At 40.1% G+C, this 26,554-nt stretch overlaps 1 protein-coding gene across 18 annotated transcripts in view; it reads right to left on the reverse strand.

Moving 5' to 3' along the window:
- Positions 1–26,554, reverse strand: part of PTPRM (protein tyrosine phosphatase receptor type M) — a 546,727-nt gene that overhangs the window by 292,341 nt on the left and 227,832 nt on the right. For all 18 annotated transcript variants that reach the window (XM_070747559.1, XM_070747555.1, XM_070747564.1 and 15 more), the window contains exon 7: positions 15,969–16,262. In XM_070747559.1, coding sequence (XP_070603660.1) covers positions 15,969–16,262 — 294 coding nt within the window. The remainder of the gene's footprint in view (positions 1–15,968; positions 16,263–26,554) is intronic.

Raw genomic sequence — 26,554 nt, forward strand, 5'->3', positions numbered from 1 at the left:
GCTGAGCTTTTATTTTTTGGATATGGCAAAAAGTACATTGCTGCTGTTTATTGCTGCAAAACTGCAACCTTCCTGGCTGTTCACATTATCCATTCTGGAAAAGAAACATGGGGAGAGCACCTTCATGATGTCTCCCCCTATGTACACTGTTCTGTTGGGCTCTCTGGTAGACTCCTCCCAAAAATTCACAGGTACAAATTTCAGACACACACACGTTTGAAAATTCAAAACAATGTTCTTTATAAGGAAAATTCACTTAACCTAAGCCCTCTTTTGGTATAGCAAAGAGCACTCGTCTCCAAACAAACTGGTAATTTGTACAAGTCCCTTATAGGTTCTGTGATACTTAGCTTGCAGCTGTGAGGCAATTCACAGTCCTTCTTCTTTCACAAAGTGAAACACACTTTGCTCTGGTTTAGTTTCAAAGCGGGGAAAAATCAGCACACAAAAGGTCAAAGTCAGTAAAGCAGTCACGAAACACAACGATCAGATAATCCTCCACAATGGCCAAACCCACAGGCTGCTATTTATAGCAGCCTCACTAATCACCACAGCCCCACCCAACCACAGGTGGCCTCATTTTCTTTGATAATAATCTCTCAGTTGTTGCCTATGCATCGCTCTCCACATGCGTGGCTGTATCATTAACTCTTGTTCTGAATCCAAGGAGGAGCTAGATAATTGATCTCCTTCTGAGCTGTCTGCCACACTCTCCTCCTCCCTGTCACTCATGTCTTCTTGGTCAGAGGAGCCTTCATCAGCAGATTCCACGGGGGGGGGGGGGGCAAAACAGGCCTGCAGCATGTGGATGTCTCCCCCACATCCACAGTCCTTGGGGCAGGAGCTGGGCCAGAGCTAACCACAACATACACTATATTTACTCTACATTATAGAAAAGAAGATAAGAAGTCTGCTTTTATATCCCAACAGGTATTTGGAAAAAGCACAATTAAAACAATGCAAAAACTTTTTAAATTCAATAATTGTAGCCTAGAGCTTTACCCTGCAGTACAAGAGCTATCATGAGGAATTATACTTGCTTAATCTAAATAATAAATCTGATGGTTTGTTTTCTATAACTTCCAGCACCAGTTCTATAGTTTTACTTTGGTTGGAGGCCTCCTGCTTACAACATTTTTATATAGACAGGAGTCATCAAAAGACAACTCCTCATCTCCTGTTTTATTAGCAATAAAGTTCTAGCTTTTCAAAACAATCAAGTAGATTTTTTTTAAAAATCCCCAGTAAGAGAACATTGGATTTAAGCCAGTTTGCAGCCATTCCCTACATTGTTATTATTTGGGTTTAATATTTTCATAGTGAAAAGAAAATTCATTTGGCAGAGATGTATGAATTGTGAAAGCCAATCCTGATAAAATATTGCACATGCTATGTTGTATTTTTTATTTTGTTCCCGTATTGCATAAGTACATATATCTGAATGCATACTCGTAGTAATTTTGCGGCATAGGCATTCAGACTATCATAAGACGTACCTTTACTACAGCACGCCAAATTAATTGTACTACTCCAAGTTCCATAACAAATGAGGCAACTAAAGGTTAGTTAAATTTATATACTTAATTATCAGCAATAGATTTTAAAATTTCATTAGAGCTATGTAGATTACAGTCAGAGTGGAGGTTTTTTTTAATAAAATGTAAATATAAATCACTGTTAAGATGATTAAAATGTTAATAAGTACTGAGAGCCTTCAAATGCTGATCCTTTATAATTCCCCATGGTATAATGTCTTTTTTTTAATACTCCCATACTTATAAAACTCCCTGTCTCATCTCATGAAAGCAACCTGAGCAACAGATGAAGTTCATTGAAGATATACACATATACCAGTTATTTGAGAAATGTATTTGATCTCCTTCCTTTGAGACACCTAATGAAATGTAGGAAAAGAAACACAGAGGCACTGAGCAACAATTTTTCATTATGACTACAACAACCCTATCTATTCAGGGTATGCCTTTTTGTTATAGAAGTGATTGGGGTCAGGAACCAGATACAATTTGTATGCTGTCATGTACAAATTTTATGCCCTTTCAAACTATGATTTAGTCAGTGGTAGCTGCATTAAACAACATGTGTAAATGGGGATTTATTGAGAGGAGACAATCTCTGCAGTTCAGTGAGCTTATCAGAATGACTTTTGCAGATGAAATTCCACTCTTGGAAATGAAATGTGAAGGACAAAGATGAACAAAAACCTTTTTCTTCAAGGCAATAGTTGATTGCTAGAGCAAGTGAACATATATTTTTTCCTCTGAATTCATACATTACTGAAATGAAATACAAAGGATGAATAATCTCAGTTTATTTACTCACGGTGGAAGGATATTTAGGAAACATATAGGACGTCTTGCATTAATATAAAACAGTTTCCAGTACGTATTGTTAAAATGTAGGTTTGTCAGCAAATAAATTTGATTGATATAAATAATAAATAAAACCAATCAATCTTAATACAAACTTTTATCACTGACATTTGAAGTGCACTAGTGGCAGCACGATGTATGGATATATATATATATATATATATATTTAAATCTAATTGTCATATTCAGGGTGTTCAGGGGGAAAGCATTTTGAAATTCCCTGATATTTCCCTGACATTTCCCTGTAACTTGAGATCTAGTTAAGGTGTGGTCATAGATGATGCCATACCAAACGGTTAAGACATGGAGAAATATCAGTAGCTGAGGAAGCAAGTTGCTGCCACAATTATGCTTATTTTTGCTTGACAGTGCCAGGGTGCACGATCCATTTTTAACATGATTTTTTCCTGACTTGTAAACATTTTAATACAGTTTGTTTTTCCCCTACTAATATATTTTGGGTTTTTTTCATGAATCCCCTGATAATTCACTGATATTTCCCAAATTACTGATTTTCCTGATAATTCCCAAGTTTGCTGAACATCCTGCATACTACATACAGATCAAAGGGTCTTAGTACAGTTTCTAGTTAGATATTTTACCTAGATCTAGAAAAGCAGAAATTCCTTGAAACAGCTATTGTTTTAATTGGAAATTCCTTTTCTTAAAGTACATTTTAATCATACACTGTAAAAACTGCTTGTAGTTCGCTTCTTTCCTAGCCCATTCATTTTTTCCTCTGTTCTGCTCAGAGCTCACTTTTTTTTGAAAATCATCAAATGTTTCTATTATTAATCAAAGGATAGGATGTGGATATTTTTCCATACCTATGAGAAAGAGAACCCCTCTCCAGGAATATTATTAATATTAATAAATAAATATGTGGATGCAAATACAGTAATACCTCATCTTACGAACTTAATTGGTTCCGGGAGGAGGTTCGTAAGGCGAAAAGTTTGTAAGACGAAACAATGTTTCCAATAGGTTGGGGAGGAGAGGGGACAGAGAATGAGCCCAATGATTTATCAAATATGATTGTGCTACGATGCAGTTCTTAATTTAAGTAAGTTCCTTGTATTTGCTTTATCACCATTAATGTGAATATTAATTATGCATTAATTCCTATTGATGTCAAAGGGACTAATGTAGATCAACTCCAGGCACTAACCTGAGTAAAAAATGTACCAACTGAGGAAAATTACGATGAGGTACAAGGCACCTAAACTAAATGGAAGCAGTTTCTACATTTGCAAGATTTGCTTACAGCAAAGAAAATTGTTGCAAGATGGCAAGAAAGTAGGCAGAGCAAATGGAAAATCTTTACCAATCCCTGGACAGACTGAGGAAATCTCATAGCAAAATGAAAATGTTTTGGCTACTAGGGTATTCAGCTATTTTCATATGGATTCAAGTTATTATTTACTGCTTAACCAATAATTCATTTTCTTTTGAAAAATTCAGGACTGGTGGTGGAACTGAACAAATACTGAAATATATTCAATCCTTAGTCCCTAAAATTATGATATCACAACAACTTCTGCCTGAAAATACAGGTTAACAATCCAACTGTTATGGTGAGAGTGTGGGGACGGAAGCACTTGAATATAATCCTACTGTTATGAATCATTATGAATCATTTTGCTGAAAACAAGAAATAATAATTTTTCAAATTATTCTACGTGGGAAGAGGAAAACTCAGGCTTCCTTTTAAAATTGCTTATGGTATTCCCTAGTTCATAAGAAATGCTAAGAAGTTTTAATTTGAGGAGCTGGAATATCCAAGGCAGCGGTCCCCAAACTACGGCCCGCGGGCCGGATGCGGCCCGCTGAGGCCATTTGCCCGGCCCGCAGCAGCCTACGAGATTTTACAATCTATATACTAAGTTCCCGAATCTCCCCTCCACTCTGCTGCTGAGCGTCTGGCGGCGGCAAGGAAGAGGAGGAAAGCCAGGGGGCGGGGAGGAAAGCACCCTATGGCAGAGCAGCAACAGTTCCTCTCCCTAAAGGCGAGAAAGAAATTGGCCAATTGCTTTCCTCCCCGCCCCCTGGCTTTCCGCCTCCTCCTCCTCCAGACACTCAGCTGCAGACCGTCTTGGTCCCTCCAGTGCCGCTTTTTTGCTTTGCACCGGAGAGGTTTGCGCGCGTTTGGGCACTTTTGCGTTGGGGGGGTCTGCTGTGGAGAGGGAGAGAGAGAGAAAGAGGGAGAGATAGAAAGGGAGTGAGAGAGAGAAATAAAGCAAGAAAGAGAGGGGCAGAGACAGCAGGAGAGTGCTGCTATTTTGCTTCTTCACTGCCCCATGGGGAGCCTGGAAGCCCTGCAAGAGCGTCTGGAGGGGACAGTAAACAAGCCATCAGGACCCCCGCGCACTAACTTGTTAACGGCTGGATCGCGGGGAGGGGAGCTTTTCCCCGGCCAGGCGACGGCGAGGCCTTCTCGATGCTTGCCCGCCGCCCAGGCCCCGCGCTTGGAGCCGGGGGCGACAGGCCTAACCTCGGCTTACTTGGCCCCGGTGCGGCCAAAGCGCGGAGAGAAGTAGGCGGCAGCGGTGGCTTCAGGCCCGCCTCCAAGCTGAGCTTCCTTTGGCTTCCTTCGAGGCAAAGTTGCAAAGCTCACCTGCCGCCTCGGAGGAAGCCAAAGGAAGCTCAGCTCAACGAGGACCGGCTGTTGGTCTCTTGAAGCTGCCGCCGCCATCGCCCACTGCAGAGATCCCTTCGCCCGAACGGAGGCGGCGGTGGCGGGCTCAAGGGCCGGTCTTTCTTGGCGCTGAATAGTTGCAGCCTCTGAGGCTGCCTCCGCCTCCAGGCGAAGGGATCTCCTCGGTGGGCGGCATCGGAGGCTGCAGCAACGCAGCTCCGAAAAGGACCGGCTGTTGGTCCCTTGAAGCTGCCGCCACCGCCGCCATCCACTGCGGAGACCTCTTTGCCCGAATGGAGGCGGCAGCGGCGGCAGCTTCAAGGGACCAACAGGCACTGGCCCACTGGCTGGGCCGGGACAGAGGTGCCAGCTTCAAGGGACCTTTTCGGAGCCGCGTTGCTGCAGCCTCCGATGCCGCCCACCGAGGAGATCCCTTCGCCTGGAGGCGGAGGCAGCCTCAGAGGCTGCAACTATTCAGCGCCAAGAAAGACCGGCCCTTGAGCCCGCCACCGCCGCCTCCGTTCGGGCGAAGGGATCTCTGCAGTGGGCGGTGGCGGCGGCAGCTTCAAGAGACCAACAGCCGGTCCTCGTTGAGCTGAGCTTCCTTTGGCTTCCTTCGAGGCGGCAGGTGAGCTTTGCAGTTTTGCCTCGAAGAAAGCTAAAGGAAGCTCAGCTTGGGGGCGGGCCTGAAGCCACCGCCGCCGCCTACTCTGCCCCGCACTTAGTCTGCACCGGGCAGCTCTGGCGGGCGCGGGGCAGCAGGGCAAGCCGCGAAGGTGGCGCAGCCAAACGTGGGTCGAGCGGGAGGGCACTGAGCAGTTGCGTGGGGTGGCGGTGGGGCGGTTGGCTGCAAGGCACTGGCGCCGGCGGCAGCTTGATGTGTTGCAGGACGCCGCACATTGCTGGCGCTGCGCTGGGCATGGGGCTGGCACCTCTGTCCCGGCCCAGCCAGTGGGCCAGTGCCAGTCCGTGCCCATGCCCAGTGCAGCGCCAGCAATGTACTGCGACCCGACATCGGTGCCACCGTCTTGGAGCTTCTGCTTGCAGCTGACTGCCCCACGGCGTGTTGCAGGGCAGGAAAAAAAAGAAGAGAGGAAGGAAGATAGAAGAAAAGGAGAGAGAGAGAGAGAAAGAAAGCAAGAGAGAGAGGGAGAGAAAACAAGTGAGAGGGGGAGGGAATGTGAGAGAGAAAAAGAAAAATGAGAAAATGATGGAGGGAAAGAACGAGGGAGAGGGAAACAAAACAAATGAGAAAGAAGGAAAATAAGGGAGAGGGAAAGAAGAAGAAATGGAGGGGGAAGGAAGGAAGAAGAAATGGAGGGAACAAGGAAGGAAGGAAGAATGAAATGAATGGAGGGGCGGAGGAAGGAAGGACTTTTGGGGGGGGATGTAAATTTTTTTAAATTTTTCTCTCAACATACATTCAAACAATACAATGTACCATCTAATTTTCCCTGAATAAAATGCAGTATTTTGTCAGTAACTAATATCAATCATCAAAAAAGTTGCAAATTTTTTTTTCTAATGTTGTCATCCAGGTACATACTTTTCTTTTAATTAAATTCCCTCCTTAATGTTCCTTCAAAAAGTACAACACCAATTATATTTCTAACTTATTAACCATTATGCCAAAGTGCTTCCTTCTTTCTTTATATATTTTTCTATAAATATTTTTATACATTTTTCTATAAACCAAGAAAACGTTGTATAGCCAATCAGATGTTAACAAAAGAAAATTAAAAACAAAACATAAACATGTATGAATTTCAAACTTCTCCCCCCCTCTCTAAATAGTACATTCCCATTTTGTTTTTTTACGTTAAAACAAGGTATGTGCAGTGTGCATAGGGATTTGTTCATAGTTTTTTTTATAGTCCGGCCCTCCAACAGTCTGAGGGACAGTGAACTGGCCCCCTGTGTAAAAAGTTTGGGGACCCCTGATCCAAGGGATCTCCATGTTTCTAACTCGTTAACTGAATGCCAATGATTTTAAACAGCATATGCACACAGAAGTGTGGTCTTTTAAATGTTCCAGCTTGATAATCTGTCTTACTTTGTCAGGCCTCCAGCATTTTAGTATCTATTTAATGATTTCTTACTTCTGTTTTACATTGCTCTAAAATTTCCATTTGATGTATAAAAATGATCTTGTTAGAAGAATGGCAACATCGTAGTGTCATTATGCAAATACTTCTTATCAGATATTTATACATAATTGAAGTATATGTATTTTTATTGACGTTTCCTGACAGAAACAACTTTATGCTTATTTACTCAGATGTAAATTGGGTTAATTTCCTACCATTTGTATTTAGAACTGAAGGCTAAATATGGAATCAATGATAAACCAATTCATTACTCTTCACCTAGAAACTAACAACCAACTCTCTAACAAACAATTTGGTTTCAGAAAAAAATTATCCTATAACCTGCAATTCCTACACTGCAAAAACATATGGACTACACATCTTGATCAGAGCAAATCAATAGATGCAATTTACATAGACTTCTGTAAAGCCTTCGACTCAGTGGTTCACAATAAACTACTTCTAAAACTGAAATCCTACGGCATCTCTGGCCCCCTACATGACTGTGTTGTGTTCCTATCAAACAAAAGAGTGGTCAAAATAGGGTGTGCCCTATCTAATCCTGTTCCTGTTAACAGCAATGTATCCCAAGGCATCTTACCAGGACCAACTCGGGAACACTCAAGTAACACATCCTAGATCTGAATGAGTGAAATATTCTCATTGAATACTTTGTCCTGTACAAAGTTGAATGTGCTGACAACAAAATGAAATTGTCAATCAGTGTTGCTTCCTAAGTGGACAGTTTGATTTCAAGTTTACTTGGAATTATATTCTGTTGTTTAAGTGTTGCCTTTATTTTTTTGAGCAATATAAATGACCTTTGCGACCACTTTACAAGCAACTGTGTTCTCTTTGCCAATGATGTAAAACTCTTTCACCAATAACATTGCTTAATACCACCAATAACCCTAAACATAGCTCATAAAATCATCTGCTACAACGTCCTTCCTGTCAACGACTACTTCAGCTTCAACCACAACAATACACAAGCACACAACAGATACAAACTCAAAGTAAACTGCTCCAAACTTGACTGTAGAAAATGTGACTTGAGCAACTGAGTAGTTGATGCCTGGAATTCACTAGCTGCCTCTGTAGTTTCGTTACCAAACCACCAAAACTTTACCCTTAGACTATCCACTGTTGACCTCACCGATTCCTAAGAGGTCAGTAAGAAGCATGCAGAAGTGCACCAGCATGCCTACCATCCCTGTCCTAATGTTTTTCTCTTATTAGTACCCATCTATAAACAGTGTTATATCTATGTATACTACCAATATGTAATTGACAAAATAAATAAATAAAATAAATGTTCAGAGGTACTATGCAGAGCAACACTTCTTTTACAAAATGTTAGAGTTCTAGAATTTTTTGCAAACATAGCATTAGCATTTAGACTTATATATCGCTTCACAGTGTTTTACAGCCCCCTCTAAGCAGTTTACAGAGAGTAAGCATACTGCCCCCAAAAATCTGGGTCCTCATTTTACTGACTATGGAAGGATGGAAGGCTGAGTCAACCTTGAACCTACTGAGTTTTGATCTGCCAAACTGGTGGCAGCGGGTGATCAGCAGAGGTAGCTTGCAGTACAGCAGTACTCTAACCACTGTACTACTGAGGCTCTATTCCATAAGAATATTCCATAAGGATATCAAAATACTTAATCTTTCTAAAATATACTTCTCGCATCATTAGAATATTTTGTCAGCTCATTTTTTTTACAAAGTATTTAGAGTTTCTTCAAAGTTACTTTTATTGTTTATGTGCCTTTGAGGGGAATAGAATTTCATTCACCATTATAAAGCTCTAAAAGTTAAGAGACTCTTGAGGCTCATAGTATAATGTCCTTCAAGTTAGTTGCTGTACTTCATTGACTCTGGATTATGGGTTTAAAAATATAGGTTAAAATTCTATGTAATATACTTTTATTTGCTTTCTTTTTTTTTCTTTTTGAAGATGTTTATGTATATTCATTGCAGAGAGAATGACAGTAGAACAAATTGCCATGGTGAAAATAAAACCAGGGACAATTGGATGCAATTGGCTAAGTTGTTTTTACTGCTGTTTTTATTTCTGAGTAGGCTGTTGCATGCGAACTTGGTTTCTTCTTCCTACTCAGCTTCCTATTCCTGTGGGCCCAGAGGTTGGATTATGAACAGTGTCTGGCTTCAAATATAGGTGTGTATAAGTGAAATTAAGAGAAGGGACAAACTGGGGGTCCTAATAGAGCTTATGCCATTCTAGCTCATTAGATTGCAATGCTAGTGGACAATGGATCCTACCACAGAGCATTTCAAAGGACCCTGGATAGCAAACAAAACCATTACTATCTTCAAGTAAGAGCAATGGGAAGTTTCACAGAAGCTTCCTGCATAAACAATGTGATACTGGCTGCAGTCAGCAATCCTTTGTTTTTATTATTTAGCTTACTGATTCGAGGAGTCCCCTAAGACAGTGTTTCCCAACCTTGGCCACTTGAAGAAATTTGGACTTCAACTCCCAGAATTCCCCAGACAGCGTTCGCTGGCTGGAGAATTCTGGGAGTTGAAGTCCAAATATCTTCAAGTGGCCAAGGTTGGGAAACACTGCCGTAAGAAATACGAGGAACTCAATAATGGAACCAACCTCCCATTTGAATGACATTAGTAAGAAGGATCAGGATTCTAGTTTCAAAACAGTAACTAAGCAAATCTTTCTCTTACTTCAGTGAAAGAAGCAAGTTGGTTTGGAAAACAAGGGAAAAATTCCATTATTTGCCCAAGTCCTCTAAAATTCTGGTGAAATGCAACTATGTGGCTTCTCTATCAATCGATAGAGAACTATGATCATACTTCCTAAAAAAGCTCACCACAGCCATGGCTGAACATTATCTTTGAAAAATCCTTCAGGACCAGTTCCCTATCAAACTATAGTCATTAGGCATGGTCATCCCCATCTTCAAAAAAAGGAGATCCCAGTTTAGTAGAAAACTACAGACCAATCTCTCTTCAGGGATGCTGGCTAGTGGCAGGAGGGTGCCACTGGCCTAGAAAGCGTCCACTGTATGAATGTTGCTGGGCTGCTTACTTCCCCTGTCCCTGCAGCCTTCAGGAGACACTGGCTAGGGATGGGAAGCTTCTAACCACTGTACCAAGGTTGCCCTCTTTCCCCCCATCCCCACAGCGTTCAGGAGATGCTGGCCCAGTGAGGAGGGAGGATAGGCTAAAGTGAATGCTTACCTGTGTGTAGGCAGGAGGCGGTGGTTCTGTGGATGTACATGGCGAAGGCGAGGCAGAGTGAGAATGCGCAGTAGCAAAACCATCAAAAAATAGGGGGGGGGGAATGAAAACAAGATGGTGATGCATGCAGTGCTGGAAACTCGACTATTGCATATGTGCAGAAGAAAAAAAAAACCAGGAAAAAGTACAAAAAATAATTCATTTTTTTTTTTTTAAAGAGAGAGAGATGGCGGTGCCTACTGACCGGTACTAACTGATCCAGTTCAGTGACATCATTGTGACATCGCCAGCATAATGCTACCAGTTTGGGCAAATCAATTTGAAATGGGAGGAACCCACTCTTGCCATCAGTACTTGTTGACATGCCCATGTGTGTGCCACTTCTGCAAATGCGCAGAAGCTTTTGCGCATGTGCAAAAGTCTCTGGGATGGGTTGCCAGAGACTCCCGCCACCGCTGCTACTGGTTTGTAGAAATGTACTGTACCAGTAGCAACCCACCACTACTCTGAACTAAGGTTTCTCCAGAGATTTAGATGGCTTCCACCTTGATAATTTTCAAGAAGGCCCTAAAGATTTGACTTTGTGATGGGGTGAATACAGTTCACTTTGTTGGATATGTTTATACATGTATTATTGAGTAGTCTAGACTGCTTTCTAGATTGAGCCAAAAAAACCAGTTGAAGCTGATTGGCACTGAAATTAAATCCAATCCAATCCTAAATAAAATAAACTCAATGTTTGTCTTGAAAACTGATATTTTGTAATTGCAACAGAACAGGGATTCAGTTCATGTACTAATTACAATTTTAACCTGTAGTTTTCTACTTAGACAATCCTATATATGGTGCTTTACAGTGCTTTAGTATTGGTCTAACTAGTAGTCTTAATTACGATTACTAGTTACGACTTCAGTGGCAAAATGCATGTTCCAGTGTGAATGTGTATCAAATATGATAGTCAAAATGAACACAATTTATCTTACAACTTATACACAGAAGTTGAAAAGCACATGCTATTCTTTCGTGGCCTTTACAGCTTCCATCATAATTTAGGCAAAAGCTATAGATATTTTGCACAATTTGGAATTGAAATTAATTTAACCTAAGAGCTTAACCCCTTGTAGTTAGTTTATACATTTTAATTTTCAAGTATGCAAAAGTTTTTTATAAAGTATGTGAAAACAGCTTTCCTGCAAATTCTATAGCTGCTTTTTGGCAAGTCTTATTTTCTTTCATTCTAATTATAGATGCAGCTTTATTTACCAATGAAAGGCTGTTCTAACTGAATGGCATCTCATTGTGTTATGCAAAAGTATATTTCAAGCATTTTGGGAAACTATTAAGACTTCTTTTTTTAAAAAAATCCTGGTACAATGCTTTGAATTGCAAAGTGGTCTGTTCCTCCCTAAGGGAACAAGCTTGTAGCATACAATTATCGCTACAATTGAAAGGTATTGTGATTCTTTTCTTAAAGGATTCTCTATTCTTTTAATCTGATAGTGCACATTTTAAGAATAGTTCACTTTATCTACTGATTTATTATAAATGGAAGTTTTAAACCATGTAAAGTTTTGTGATAGATGGATAAATACAGAGATGGGCTGCTAAGGTGGAACAGTGACGTGTGCTCACCCCCATGGCTCTGAGTGCTAGTGAAGTCCAACGCAATTCTGCTACTGCACCTTTGCAGGTAGCAGAATTGCACACCGAAACGCAGGTCTGCCCGTGTTTTGGCAAAAAACTGTACCAAAACATGGGTACACCTGCATTTACGTGCACGAATCTGCTACCTGCACAGGTGCAGTAGCAGAATTGTGTTGGACTCCATGAGCGCTCAGAGCCACGGGGGCGAGCACACGTCACCGTTCCACCTTAGCAACCCACCTCTGGATAGATAGATAGATAGATAGATAGATAGATAGATAGATAGATAGATAGATAGATAGATAGATAGAGTCAATAAGTCAATCAGGTTTAGTTGTGAAGGCATCAGACTAAAAACAAGGACACCATGAGCTTTAATTTTGCTTTATGCATAAAGCCTGGTGGATAACCTTGGGCCAATCACTTTCATTCAACCCTAGGAAGGTAACAATGGTAAGCCACTTCTGAAAAACCTTATCAAAAAGCTGCAGGTATCTTATTCATGTACTTGAGAATCGGACATAATTGAATAACAAAAACAAAAGAGGATATAGTAGGTAAAGCTAAACTTAGCAAAAGAAGAAACATCAGTATGCATCTCCTAACTACTACTTTACTGTTCTCTTGTTTTGTGACAAAATACCTGTAACAATACATCACAATTAATTTTTGAAATCTGCGAACTAAATTATTTAAGCATGTTTATATAGTCATGCTTTTCTTTGCATTTTTTTCAAAAAAGATTCATTTCATTGGGAGAAATGTTTAAAAATAGATTATAATTCTCAGAGGGTTTTTTTTATATTTTGACTGTTTCCATAGCATTCTTCAGAATAGTCCAAAGTTCTTGTATACTTAAACAGACATTCAACTTACTATTTCCTTTGGATTGAACAGCACCATCTGTTTATATGGTGACTCAATCAAAAGAAAGATATAGAAAATATAGAAAAAAGTAAGGAGTAATATGCCAAATTAATTAAAATAATAGGAAAATGAGAAATTATTCATTCATTTATTTATACCTTTTGCTGTCTGTATATTTCTCTCATAAATTGCACAACTACATTATGTCCATGTATTCAGCTCATACATTCATCCTTTTCGGGGTTTCTTACAATCTTATTTATACATTGAGATTTCAGGTTTATTACTTGTACATGGATTTGTTTGTCTTATTTGTTTATACTAAAGTTAAATAAGGGATGGCCATTCCTTGATGCTGGAAAACTGGTTACAGAAAGTGAGAATTGTAGTTCAGCATTATTTGGAAGTCCATAAATACTGTATTTACAAGAAGAAAAATTAGCAGTGCTAATTGCAACAAAAGATTTTGCATGGAACAACAAAACAGGACCAGTACCTCATATTTATTCACTCAAGTATACATATTTATATAGATTGCAAATTAAATCTATCAGATGTAAACTGAAAAGAATGTAACCTACTGTAAAAATACACCGTGGAGTTGGGCCATCTGAAATCTTTGCTCCAAATGAACAGAAAGTTTATTTTGGCTGCAGAATGACTGTGTTTTATTTCACCAAATTTTATAAATATTGCTGTAAATCCTTAGGATCACCTGTAATCTTAATTTGCTATCTCCGAGGTTTTGATTATCATGTTGCCAAATAAATATTTGTTTTGGTTTTGCATTTCAAAAAACCCACATGGATGCATACACATACACTTTAAACATTTAAATACATATTTGTATTGACCTCACATGTGTAAATCATTAAATTAGTTGCCATGGTGACAGGCTACATGTCACCATTAAGTTTCAACATTGCTTGATATTTTTCAAGTTGGCTAAAAAAATAGTAATGAGGTGTCAGGGAAACAATGTTTTGTTAGTAGATAAATGTTAATGGACTTACCGTTTCTGGCAGCTGTGGATGCTAATTTAACCTTTTACGTTTGCTTTCATACCTACCTGGTACTAGTGTTTTTTCCCCAAACCTACCACTGTAACAATTGTAAGTGCCATCTGCATCCTTTCTTAACAACCACGAACTCATATACTTTCATTACTGATTTATCACTTGTACACTGAGAGCTTATGCAATGAACACAAATTCTTTGTGTGCCCAATTATACCTGGCCAATAAAGAATTATATTCTATTCTACTGATAATTAAATTTCACATTCACTATTAGAGGTATAACAGAAGATGTTTGGCTAAAAAAAATCAACTGTCTTATTTATGATTGTATTTCTTTTTTCTTCAGGGGCTCTTTTTTAAAAAATTGCAATATTTTTTTAACCCACCTAAAGAATAAAATTGATTTTTAAGCAGTTCTCTCCTGCATTTAAGGATTATTAGAATGTATACTTTTACACAAATTACATAAGGCACATTTTACAAAGTATTTTACTACGTGCAAAAGATGTTTTGGGGAAAGATTTTAATGTGTTTATCCCAATATTAATGATGCCATTATATTCATATAATTATACAATATTTATTTGATGTTTTAATTTGTTGCTTATATTTTTATAAGCCAAATGGTGGCTTCTAAAAATTATAATGGTGGATATCTTAGAAGACTTCAATAAGTTAAATCAATGCTAGAGAATTAAAGAAAAATTAGATTTATTATTTCTTTATTATTCTTATATTTACAGGTGAGAAGTTTTGATAGAGCATCCTTTTTAGTGGCACAAAAATTATATTTGATTATTCTTTTCCTATTTATTCAGTTTGAGTAAAATCAGAATGGTTTTAGAATTGGAGATCAATTAGTGATCATTATGAAGAATTTTATTAATGGGGACTATCACGTTCTTTATCTTGAAACACAGCTAATAAAGGTGTCTACCATTAAGTACATATTTTGAATCTCTAAAGGAGGGATTTCAAACTCAAGTCCTGAGGGCCATATTTGGCCCACGGGGAGTTTAGATGTGACCCATGGGACCACCCTGAAAACAGCAAAGGATTGGCCTGTGGTGCCTCCACCAATGAAAACAGAGCTTGTGAGAGCCTCCTGAGCCCCATTTTTGCTAGCAAAGGGTTGCAGGAAGCCATCATAGCCAAAAATTGAGCTCAGGAGCCCGTTTTTATTAGCAGACCACTGGGGCCATGACAGGCACCCCTGACACAAATGATGTTGACCTGGCCACACCCACTCTACCCATGCCCACCCCACCCTCCCTGAGGTCAAACACAACTCTGATGCAGCCCTCAATAAAATTGAGTTTGATACCGTTGTTCTAAAAAAACCGTTTTTCTCTCAGAAAGTTGCCTATTAATGACCCAGCAATAATTTTCTCTCAGAATATCTTTATGAAGTAACAACAGAATATAAAACATACAGTATAAATGCCTTTGTTCACTACCTGGACTGAGACAGCACTATATTTAGATCCAAACTTGCATGAAGATAGAAAATAATATACTGTAGTAATTTGCTTGTTTGTTTGAATTTATAGGCCACCTTTCTCCAGTGGACAAGGATAAAAAAATCAAAATACAATATAATATAAAACCCCACAGTATTAAAAGGCATTTGTCCAACACTCATCCATTCCACTAACACACCACTGGCCGGAGCAAGATGTTATTGCTCAACGACCCCAGGGCTGTCGGCAAAGCTGTGTTTTTAAAGCCTTTTGAAACGTCAGGAGGGTGGGGGCAGTGCGACTCTCCGAGGAGAGTTGGTTTCAGAAGGCCAGGGCCACCACAGAGAAAGCCCTTCCCTGCAGTCCCACCAGTTGGCACTGCTTATCCGACGGGACCTGGAGAAGGCCAACCCTGGGGGATCTCACCGGCCGTTGGGATATGTGAGGCAGAACATGGCCCCATATGTTTCATTTTAACTGAAAGCAGTAACTCTTGATAGTGTTCCAATTTAATAATCTCTACTTAGGTTAACTAGATAGCAACTACTACTTTTAATGTTGTACAGTTGAGCTGGAATTTTAAAATTCAGTAACAATTTCAAGTAACACAATAAGAACGCGTTGTGAATTACTGCTTTACTTACCGGCACATTTTGTCCTTGTTTTAAGTGCTGGCCCAGGAGATCCAGTACCCCCTTCACCTGGTCTAGTGAGCAATACACTAATTTCGTATTCTGTGTCAGGATCCAGGTGTCCAATTTTATACTTTGTTGAATCCACTGGTTGTATATCATACCAGCTTCCACTTGAGGTGCGATATTCTATTTGTCTCACAGTGATGGGCCCATCTCCATTAATAGAATTGGCATTCAACTGTATCCATAAATAGGTTGCACCAACTGATGACAGTTGAGGAGGTGCAATGGGAACTGGAGGCTCTGAAACATAAATAATGAGTAAATATATATATGTAATAAACGTCATCTAATACAAAACATTTATATAGTTCTGACTTTTCTGCAAAAAATATTGTCTTAAGCATAAAACGTATCAGGAAAGACTTCATGAACTCAATCTGTATAGTCTGGAGGACAGAAGGAAAAGGGGGGACAAGATCGAAACATTTAAATATGTTAAAGGGTTAAATAAGGTTCAGGAGGGAAATGTTTTTAATAGGAAAGTGAACATAAGAACAAGGGGACACAATCTGAAGTTAGTTGGGGGAAAGATCAAAAGCAACATGAGAAAATATTATTTCACTGAAAGAGTAGTAGATCCTTGGAACAAACTTCCAGCAGACCTGGTTGGTAAATCCAGAGTAACTGAATAAACATGCCTGGGATAAACATATATCCATTGTAAGATAAAAAACAGGAAATAGTATAGATGGACCATGAGGTCTTTTTCTGCCGTCAGTCTTCTATGTTTCTATGTTTCTATGTTACTATTTATTTGTTTTACTCAATATGCAAAAGAAGGAATTTGATATCTCTCTTTGTCTGTCTGTCTTCCCCCGTCTCTTTTTTTCAGGATACAAGGCAGAAGACCAAAGCTAGTTCCACATTTAAAATATAGGTAAGTTCATTTTATTTTTCAAATACACTATGCTTTATAAAGCTTTTGCTATAATGTACTTTCCTTGATGGACACATTTTTAATTTTATATCACTTTTTGATTATAGTGCAAAATATACGAGGACTGTCTACTTAACACTTTCATTTTTTATAAACCTGAAAATAGAGTTGGGGTGATTAGAAAAAATGACCTTTAACTGTCTGGATACTCTTCCTGACACTTATAAAGAGTTTGCACCAGATATTTTTCCTTTGTGCCTTGGGAGAGAAATTTCCGCTGCCTAGGATTGAATGCTCAATTTTCCAAGTGGGAGGCAAGTATCTTCACTGCTCGACCACATTGCTCTGGACGATCTACTAACAAACATTTCAAAACTAACATTTCTAGTTCTTCGTAGCCATTAAACCAATGATTTAATTAGTTTTCAAGAAATCATCCTTACAGACTGAAGGTCAATTTATCAGAATGTGAGTGCTACCTTTCCTTTTCACTACTACTCCTTCATTTAAAACTTCATCATAGAGGACTGTGAAAAAACCCTTGTTTTCAATTTCTGTTAGCATCCATGCTTACATTTCTCCATTGTGCTTTTTCCTTTAGTCTCATAACAGGCCTGTGATATCTCAGGTGTGCCATTACAGTGAACCCTCGAGTTTCGCGTCCTCGAGCATCGCGAAAGGGCTATTTCGCGAGTTTTCAACCCGGAAGTAAACTCCACCATCTGCGCATGCGTGCCTTTTTCCTATGGCCACGCATGCGTAGATGGTGGAGTTCCCCAGCTGGGAAGCTGGGCGGCTTCCCTGGGTCTTCCCCCTCTTGCCCCGGTAAGACCCCAGCGGCAGCGCGAGCAACGGCGTGGGCGGGCGGGCGGCACGTGCGGGGACACCCCAGCTCCGCTCCCCAGCTGGGAAGCGGCCCCAGCAACAGCGTGGGTGGGCGGGCGGTGCGTGCGCGCTTGGGGAAACCCCAGCTCCGCTCCCCAGCTGGGAAGCGGCCCCAGCAACAGCGTGGGCGGGCGGGCGGTGCGCTTGGGGAAACCCCAGCTCCGCTCCCCAGCTGGGAAGCGGCCCCAGCAACGCGCGCGCGCTTGGGGAAACCCCAGCTCCGCTCCCCAGCTGGGAAGCGGCCCCAGCAACAGCGTGGGCGGGCGGGCGGTGCGCGCGCGCTTGGGGAAACCCCAGCTCCGCTCCCCAGCTGGGAAGCGGCCCCAGCAACAGCGTGGGCGGGCGGGCAGCACGCGCGCGGGGAAACCCCAGGCGCGAGCAACGGGGTGGGCGGGCGAAGGGCGGGCGGCGGTGGAAGTAAAAACACCATCTGCGCATGCGCAGATGGTGTTTTTACTTCCGCACCGCTACTTCGCGAAAAATCGATCATCGCTTCTGGTCCTGGAACGGAACCCTCGCGATGATCGAGGGACCACTGTACTGAGTTTATTTTACTATATCATCCAATACCTTGGTTCAAGAATATTCATTTATAAATTCTCAGTTTTTAATTCTCCAGCTTGTTTTTATATTACTGATACTCTAGTATACTGCTTGATACTGTGTTAAAAAGACTATGTTGTCTTAATTAAATTCAAAGTAACTAAAAACCAATTACTCCATTCCATAATCAACAAATGACATTTTACAAAATAATGAATATGAAATCTGTTCTTCTAAAATGACATCTAATAATTCTATTCATTTTTGTGATTAACACTTCCTAATGAAGATAGATGAGCTCTTTATCACTCATCTCCAATTAATTTAGAAATGATCTATACTTTTTTCCCACCAAAGCCAGAACTCATAACATTTTTCAAATGTTCTTCTTCCTTTCCTGACAAAAACATGACCTCCACTAATTATACAACTCAGAGAACTGCATCTCTGCATTGGCTCTGAGGAATATTCCTGTTAAGGAGATTTAAGATATTTCTGTTATTTTGCACATGAACTAGAACAGCCTGTGAAAGCAATACTTTAATTAAACTTTTCTCTAGGTTGGATTTTAATCCATATTAAGGAAGAATTAAGAATCTTAAAATGCTTATCCATTTTTTTTGAAGCTAGCATTGTTAAGCCACTTGTCCCTCAACTTGAAGCTTGTAATTTTACTAAAAATCAAGAGGAATCTGGTACAACCATTTCTGGCAAACAAATTTTATAGGCATAAATGTTCATGAATTGCAGCTCAGTTGCATCAGATGCCAAAAGTGGCTTTACTGATAAGGTTTTAAACTCAGAAGAAAAAGCAGGATGGGAAGGAAGGAAGAGAAGACAGGATGGTTATGCAGGGTAAAAACAATTGCAATGTACAGTGTTCCCTCGATTTTTGTGGGTTTGAACTTTGCGAATAGCCTATACCACGTTTTTTCAAAAAATATTAATTAAAAAATACTTCGCGTTTTTTCCCTATACCACGGTTTTCCCCACGCAATGACATCATATGTCATCGCCAAACTAATAATTTTTGCAAATAAGTAACAAAAAAATAATTATTGTTAATAAATAATTATGTTTATAAATATCAGGATCACTAAGTGTCTTACTCAATGGTGAGTACCAGTAATAATGGTGAGTAAATGGTTGTTAAGGGAATGGGAAATGGTAATTTAGGGGTTTAAAGTGTTAAGGGATGGCTTGTGATACTGTCCATAGCCAAAAATGGTATATTTACTACCGCATCTCTACTTCGTGGAAATTTGACTTTCGCGGGCGGTCTCGGAACGCATCCCCCGCGAAAATCGAGGGAACACTGTATTACAAATCCATTTTCTGTTGTTTTTGTCTTCTATATCTGTATAACTAACTTATCTTTTCCTTCATTTCCCACCTCACTTTATATCAATTTCAGACTCTTTAACCTTGAGGGTAACTCATAAATAAAGATGGCTTTGCACCCAGTTTTTCAGAGATGGGAAGGAGAGAAACCCAGTCTTTCATGGAATGAACAATTCGACAGCTGTCTCAAGAGGAAAATTGGCGATAAGCAGCTCACTGTTAAGAGGAAGGGAAGTCAGCAATCAGCAAACCAGGCATGTTATCAAGGTAGGTCTATTGATTTCTAGGATGAAGAACATGGGTGAACACGAGGAGTGAAGTTGATCCAACTAATCATATCTACTGATTACTATCCCTTTCTTATTTCATTTTTTAACAAATTACAGAGTCAAAAAGGTCCCAAAAAGAATATTGAGAGACTATAAGTACCTAGGGAAAAAAGAAAAAGTATTTAGATACAGGTGATGTTTTCATCCACACTTCTGACTGAGTTTCATTGTCCAAGGAAGAAATGGATGATTGTGGAGGTAAATGGCTGATTCAAGGAATGGTATCACTGAGAAAACGTTGAAGTCCCTGGTCTGATTCCTATCTAAATAAAAAGGCCTTTAGTAAGAGATAGAGTCCAGCTAACAAAGAATGAAATTAATACTGCTATAATAATAATAATAATAATAATAATAATAATAATAATAATAATAATTAATAAATAAATAAATAAATAAGATTCAAACTCAAAATAAGAGGTGACCAGGAGAGCCACTACTTCCTGGAGTTGAAGTGCTCTATCCCTGGAAATTTTCAAACAAAGGTTGGATTACCCTCTGTTTGGATGACCTAAACATTCCTGCACTAGATAGGGAATTGAATTAGAGGACCACCAAAGTCCCTTTCAACCTTATGGTCCTAAACCTTATGATCCTTATGACTTTCTAAGGATCATTCCAATATTCTTACTTGTTCTTCCTCTTTCCTACTAAAAACAATAGTTAATGTATCTAGTATAGCTGTGTATTACATACCCCACAACTGAATAAGCCTATAATTATTAAATAATAGCATAAAGATTATAAATGTCATAGAAAAAATAATACAGGTAGAGGAGATATATTTCATACACCAGTTACTTCTACTTACAGGATAAAAATGACAAATTTCTCAACTCTTTAAAATGCCTACATAATTTTTCTTAATTATTTTATTCAATCAACAGGCACTCATTATTAGTGTGTGATGCTAAACTAGCTTAAACATTTTAATATTTATTAATTCACTGTCATTTCAAAGACAGTTACTCCATTGTTCATAATCCAGAGCTTTGTGCAGAATCTGTGCAATTTAAATAGCTAAGGCTTAACTCGAAATGATTTAGGTTCATTTAAAATCATTAGTGTGTTTCTTCAACCAAAACACAAAATAGAGCATCCTGAGGCATTTATGTAGTCATGCTGAAACAACAGTTAATTATGTTCTGATTTCAAGTGTTGAACTGCCATTCAAAATTCATATTCAGGACTGAGGCTACCGAGGTTAGTACTTGAAGTAATTTATTTTAGGCTATACAAGTATTTTAACAGACTTTGTTTTTAAAGGTATTGTATCCCTGAGGGTACTTCATATGAGTACCTAATGTGCTCAGAACACCAAAACCCATCACTATAACAACTATAATATGTAAAGAAATACATCTGCCTATCCCAGGTTCTTGGGAAAGACTCAATAGATGAACAAAATGGCCAAATCCATTCAGAACACCTGGACGACTGCAAACAACAACAACATTTTTAGCTGAAACTAAAAGTAAATTATGTGGAACTGACTCACAAGAAATTTAAATACAATAGATTTAAAATAAAAAAGTTATCTCTGCAATGATACCTCTGCTCCTGCCATTAGGCAGAAAGTCATCATTATGCTTTTGAATGTCAGAAAAGGAGCAGCAAATTAGCTATTTCCTAATATAAATTTCTGCTTCAGGAACTAAATTATTAGCTTTGGGCATTATGTTCTTATACTTGGGGCTGGTGTTGGGAGGTGAGGTCTTCCAAGTATTTGCAACTCTGATGGTGAATCAGAGATTATCCTTTTGTACTATAATTTAAATATTGATTTCACTTTTGTGAAAAGGCTCCTACAAGAAGATGAGTAAGGACAGCTACTTCTGAATGGTCACAATGTGAGGATTACTTGAAAATTACATAGTAGATCATTCAAATAATAATGAGTCATACTCAGAGAAACCAGTCCCTACTATATTTTTAGTATTAAGATGTAAAAGGAATGTTTATTAGGTGTGCATGAATGAGTCACTAAGTAGAAAACCATTAAAAGATCCTAAACATGGTAATCATATCAGGAAAAAAATACTGTAAATTTTACTACTGTAAACAAATACTGTAATGTGGTTGGACCAAAGACCAAGCTAACTTTATCCATCATATTTACTGAGATCATTAGGCTATACCTTATCATCCTATTCTCTTCATTCTCTACATCAGTGTTTCCCAACCTTTTTTGAGCCGCGGCACATTATTCATATTTTTAAAATCCTGGGGAACACTGAACAGGGGGCGGGGGGGGCGCGGGGGGGGCTAAAGAAAAGTTTGGAGAAAAAAAATCTCTTCCTCCATTTCACTCTATTTCTCCCTCCCTCTTTCTCTTCCTTCCTTCCCTTCTTTCTCTCTCTCCATCCCTCTTTCTTTCTTTCTTCCTCTCTTTTTTGCTCTCTTTCTCTCTCCCTCCTTTCCTCCCTCTATGTCTTTCTCTCTCCCTTGCTCTCTCTCTGCCTCTCTTGCTATCTCTCTTTCCTTCTCTCTTTCTCTCTCTTTCTGTCTCTCTTGCTATGTCTCTTTCTTTCTCTCTCTCTATCTCTTTCTCTCTTTCTCTGTCTCTCTCTCTGTCTCTCTTGCTATCTCTTTCTCTCTCTCTCTCTTTCTGTCTCTCTTGCTATCTCTTTCTTTCTCTGTCTCTTTCTCTGTCTTGCTATCTCTCTTTCTCTGTCTCTCTTGCTATCTCTCTTTCTTTCTCGCTCTCTATCTTTCTCTCTCTTTCTCTGTCTCTCACTCTGTCTCTCTTGCTATCTCTTTCTCTCTCTCTCGCTATCTCTTTCTTTTTCTCTCTCTCTCTTGCTATGTCTCTCTTTCTCTCTCTGTCTCCCTCTTTCCTTTCTATCTCTCCCTCCCTCTTTCCTTTCTATCTCTCCCTCCCTCTTTCCTCCCTCCCTCTTTCCTTTCTATCTCTCCCTCCCTCTTTCCTTTCTATCTTTCTCTCTGTCCCTCAGCGGCGGCAAAGAAGAAGGAAGGAAGGCTGCAGAGGGCACCGAGGACAAGAGCGCTCGCTCGCTCCCTCGCCCTCTGACTTCCCCTCCCTCGCTGCTGAAGGGACGAGCGTGGGGAAGAAAGCGCGCGCGGGCCCGCTACAAGAAGGGGTTTTTTGCTCTTTTTTCCCCCGCCTCACGGGAGAGAGAGAGAGAGCAGCGCCCTGTCGGTTCTGAGCGCAGCCAGGGAAAGCGGCCTCGAGCCGAGTGCGAACTCCTTGCCAACCCAAAAAGGGGGTGGCGAAGGCAAAGCCTGGGAGGCGGGGAAGGGAAGAGCGGGAGACCCTCAGACAGAATGGCTGAGGGGAAGGAAAGACGGAAGGAGGGAGGGATTGAGAAGCGAAGCCAGGGAGGGCTGAGAGAAAAGGGGAGCGGCGCGCGAGAGAGGGGCGGGGGGCGCTTTCCCGAAACGGACGGAGAAAGCCCTCTCTCGCAGCGAAAGCGCTCCCAGACAGGGGGCTGCAAGAGAGGGCTTTCTCCGTCCGTTTCGGGAAAGCGCGCCCCGCCCCTCTCGCAGCCCCCTGGCTGGGAGCGCTTTCGTCCCGAGGAGCTGAAGCCACAGCCGCCACCGCCGTGAGAGAAGTCGCGCCCCAAGGCAGGGGGCGGCGGAGGAGAGGGGGCAGATCGGGCGGGGAGCTTTGCGGCACACCTGACCGTGTCTCGCGGCACACTAGTGTGCTGCGGCACACCGGTTGGGAACGCTGCTCTACATCAATGACCTCTGTGACCATATCAAAAGCAACTGTGTTCTTTTTGCCGACAATTTGAAACTTTTCAACACCACTGACAACACACTCACTCTCCAAAAAGACCTGGACTTTGTCTCAGACTGGTCTAACACCTGGCAACTTCAAATATCAACCAAGAAATGCTCTACCCTCCACATCAGCAAAAAGAATCCAAACCGCACATACGAACTGAATAAACAATCTCTCACTGCCAACCCACATTCAGTAAAAGACCTTGGAATACTAATATCGAATGACCTAAGTGCTAAAGCCCACTGCAACAATATCGCCAAAAAAGCTTCTAGAGTTGTTAACCTGATCCTACGCAGCTTCTGCTCAGGCAATCTCACACTACTCACAAGAGCCTACAAAACTTTTGCCAGACCCATCCTAGATTACTGCTTATCTGTCTGGAACCCATACCACATCTCAGACATCAACACCCTTGAAAATGTCTAAAGATATTTCACCAGAAGAGCCCTTCACTCCTCCACTCAAAACAGAATATCCTACGAAAATAGACTAACACTCCTGGGCCTAGAAAGCCTAGAACTACAACGCCTAAAACACGATTTGAGTATTGCCCACAAGATCATATGCTGCAACATCCTACCGGTCAATGACTACTCCAGCTTCAACCGCAACAACACAAGAGCATGCAACAGATTCAAACTTAATACGAACCGCTCCAAACTTGACTGTAAAAAATATGATTTCAACAATCGAGTTATCGAAGCGTGGAACTCATTATCGGACTCAATTGTGTCAACCCCTAACCCCCAACATTTCTCCCTTAGACTCTCCACGATTGACCTCTCCAGGTTCCTAAGAGGCCAGTAAGGGGCGTACATAAGTGCACTGGTGTGCCTTTCGTCCCCTGTCCAATTGTCTTTCCTTTCTGTCACTTATCATATATATTCTCTTTCTTTCATATATCCTCTCCTCTAAGTTCACTTTTGCCCTTATATATATTACTACATGTCTATTTTTCTTCCTATGTATTTGTGTATTGGACAAATGAAAAAATAAATTAATCTTATCATTGGAATTCAACACATTTGGAGAGCATCCAAGTTCAGGGAATTTAGTTTAATTTATCTTACAGGATACAATATATCAATCAAATAAATAATAAAATGAAAGTACATTCTAATTTTAATACAGTTTATTAATAATAAATAAGCAGAAGAACAAAGAAATCTTTTGGTGTCCAGAAAAGCAATGTGCTTTGTCAAAAGTATTGTTTGGGTTGTCATCTTACAAAATGTGAAAAAAGGGTTCTCAACACAGTCTATTTTTAAATTAATACTAGAAAATATTAAAATATATTATCTAGAAGTCAAATGTTCAAACTGCATTCTCTCAACAGAAATACTGAAAATACATGAGGAAGCTTTTCCAGCACAATTAATATTACTTAGGATTCCTACCAAAATTAGTTGGATTTAAATTCACATGACTAAGCTTCTTGCACTGTAATTTAGTTTGAATCCTGAACTGAATTGTTAACAGAATCTGACAATGACCTTGGGAGATGGAGGAGTGGTCAGATCAGATAGAAAGGAAAAGAGAAATAGAGATAGAAACTTAGAAGAAATTCTAAAAGGGGCGGCAGGAAATGTATACTTTCAGACTAGCCAGATTTTGTTAATGTTGCCTTATAATAAAGTAGAATTAGTTGATCTTGTTGTCTTCCTGTCTGATTTTCTTGGGCGGCTGACATCAACCATTTATAAGTCTGAAAATATGAATCTTCTGCTACCCATTTTTACTACCTGATTAATTAAGGTGGTTTCTTTCTCTGCCAGCTGCAGGTTGATCCTCCTTTTATTTGAATCTTCCCTAGGCAGCATGTATCTCCTCCCGTTTTATTCCAAAATCACATTCCATTATATGAATATGCCAAAATTATTCAAAATTATTCCCAATTTAAATTTTATAGCAACGGTACTATTCCCAAACATATTATAGATGCAATACTTTTCAGGAAAATACTATGTTGTCTTTCACTAAGAATAAATAATTTGTTCCTATGTTAATAATAAATAAGTGGTAAACAACAAGATAATTTAGAACAGGGGTCCTCAAACTTTTTGTACAGGGGCCACTTCATAGTCACTCAGACTGTTGGGGGGGATGCACTGACTAGGTGGGCATGGCTTGGTGGGCATGTGACTGGCTGGGCATGGCCAATTTAGCAGTCCATTTCGCCAATTTAGCAGTCCATTAAATAATACACACAAATTAAATTTTACTTTGTTTTCCCTTTGAGGGCGTTTTATTTGTTTGATTTTTCTTTTTATTAAATCATTTTAAGTTGTTTACGAATCTAGTTTTGCAACAATTCTTCTCAATTCTTGTAACCTAAGGAGGTTACAATCAACATGTCTCATATCTCCCTCTCTCTTTTAGAATAGCAAATGGGGGATGGGGAAGAGAAACCTTGCTAAAATCCACTTCTCTCCTCGCAGGGGGTGGGGCAGGTGTACAAAGAATTCCATGTTGCTTAGATTCAGTCCCTGGCAAATCTTTGAATTCTTTCCTCAGCTGGCAAAAGACGTGGCCCATTGTTGGTCTCCCCCACCCTCCCATCCCAGAAGCAATCTGCCAGTCATCGCAAACATAAGTCCTGCACTCGGTTAAAGGGTGGGGGCCGGGCAGAGGGTATGGCAATGTGGGTGGGGCATCTGTGAGCCAGTTTAATGGCTTTGGCAAGCTGGATCTATCCAGCAGACTAGTTTGAGGATGAAGAATAGGAACAGAAAGTGTGAATATGTGAATACATACATGTTTGTATCCAGAAACAAAATTTTAAAGATCATGGTACATGGAATGTTAGTAT

Source organism: Erythrolamprus reginae, chromosome 3 (assembly GCF_031021105.1).
Source record: "Erythrolamprus reginae isolate rEryReg1 chromosome 3, rEryReg1.hap1, whole genome shotgun sequence".
NCBI classification, from domain to species: domain Eukaryota; kingdom Metazoa; phylum Chordata; class Lepidosauria; order Squamata; family Dipsadidae; genus Erythrolamprus; species Erythrolamprus reginae.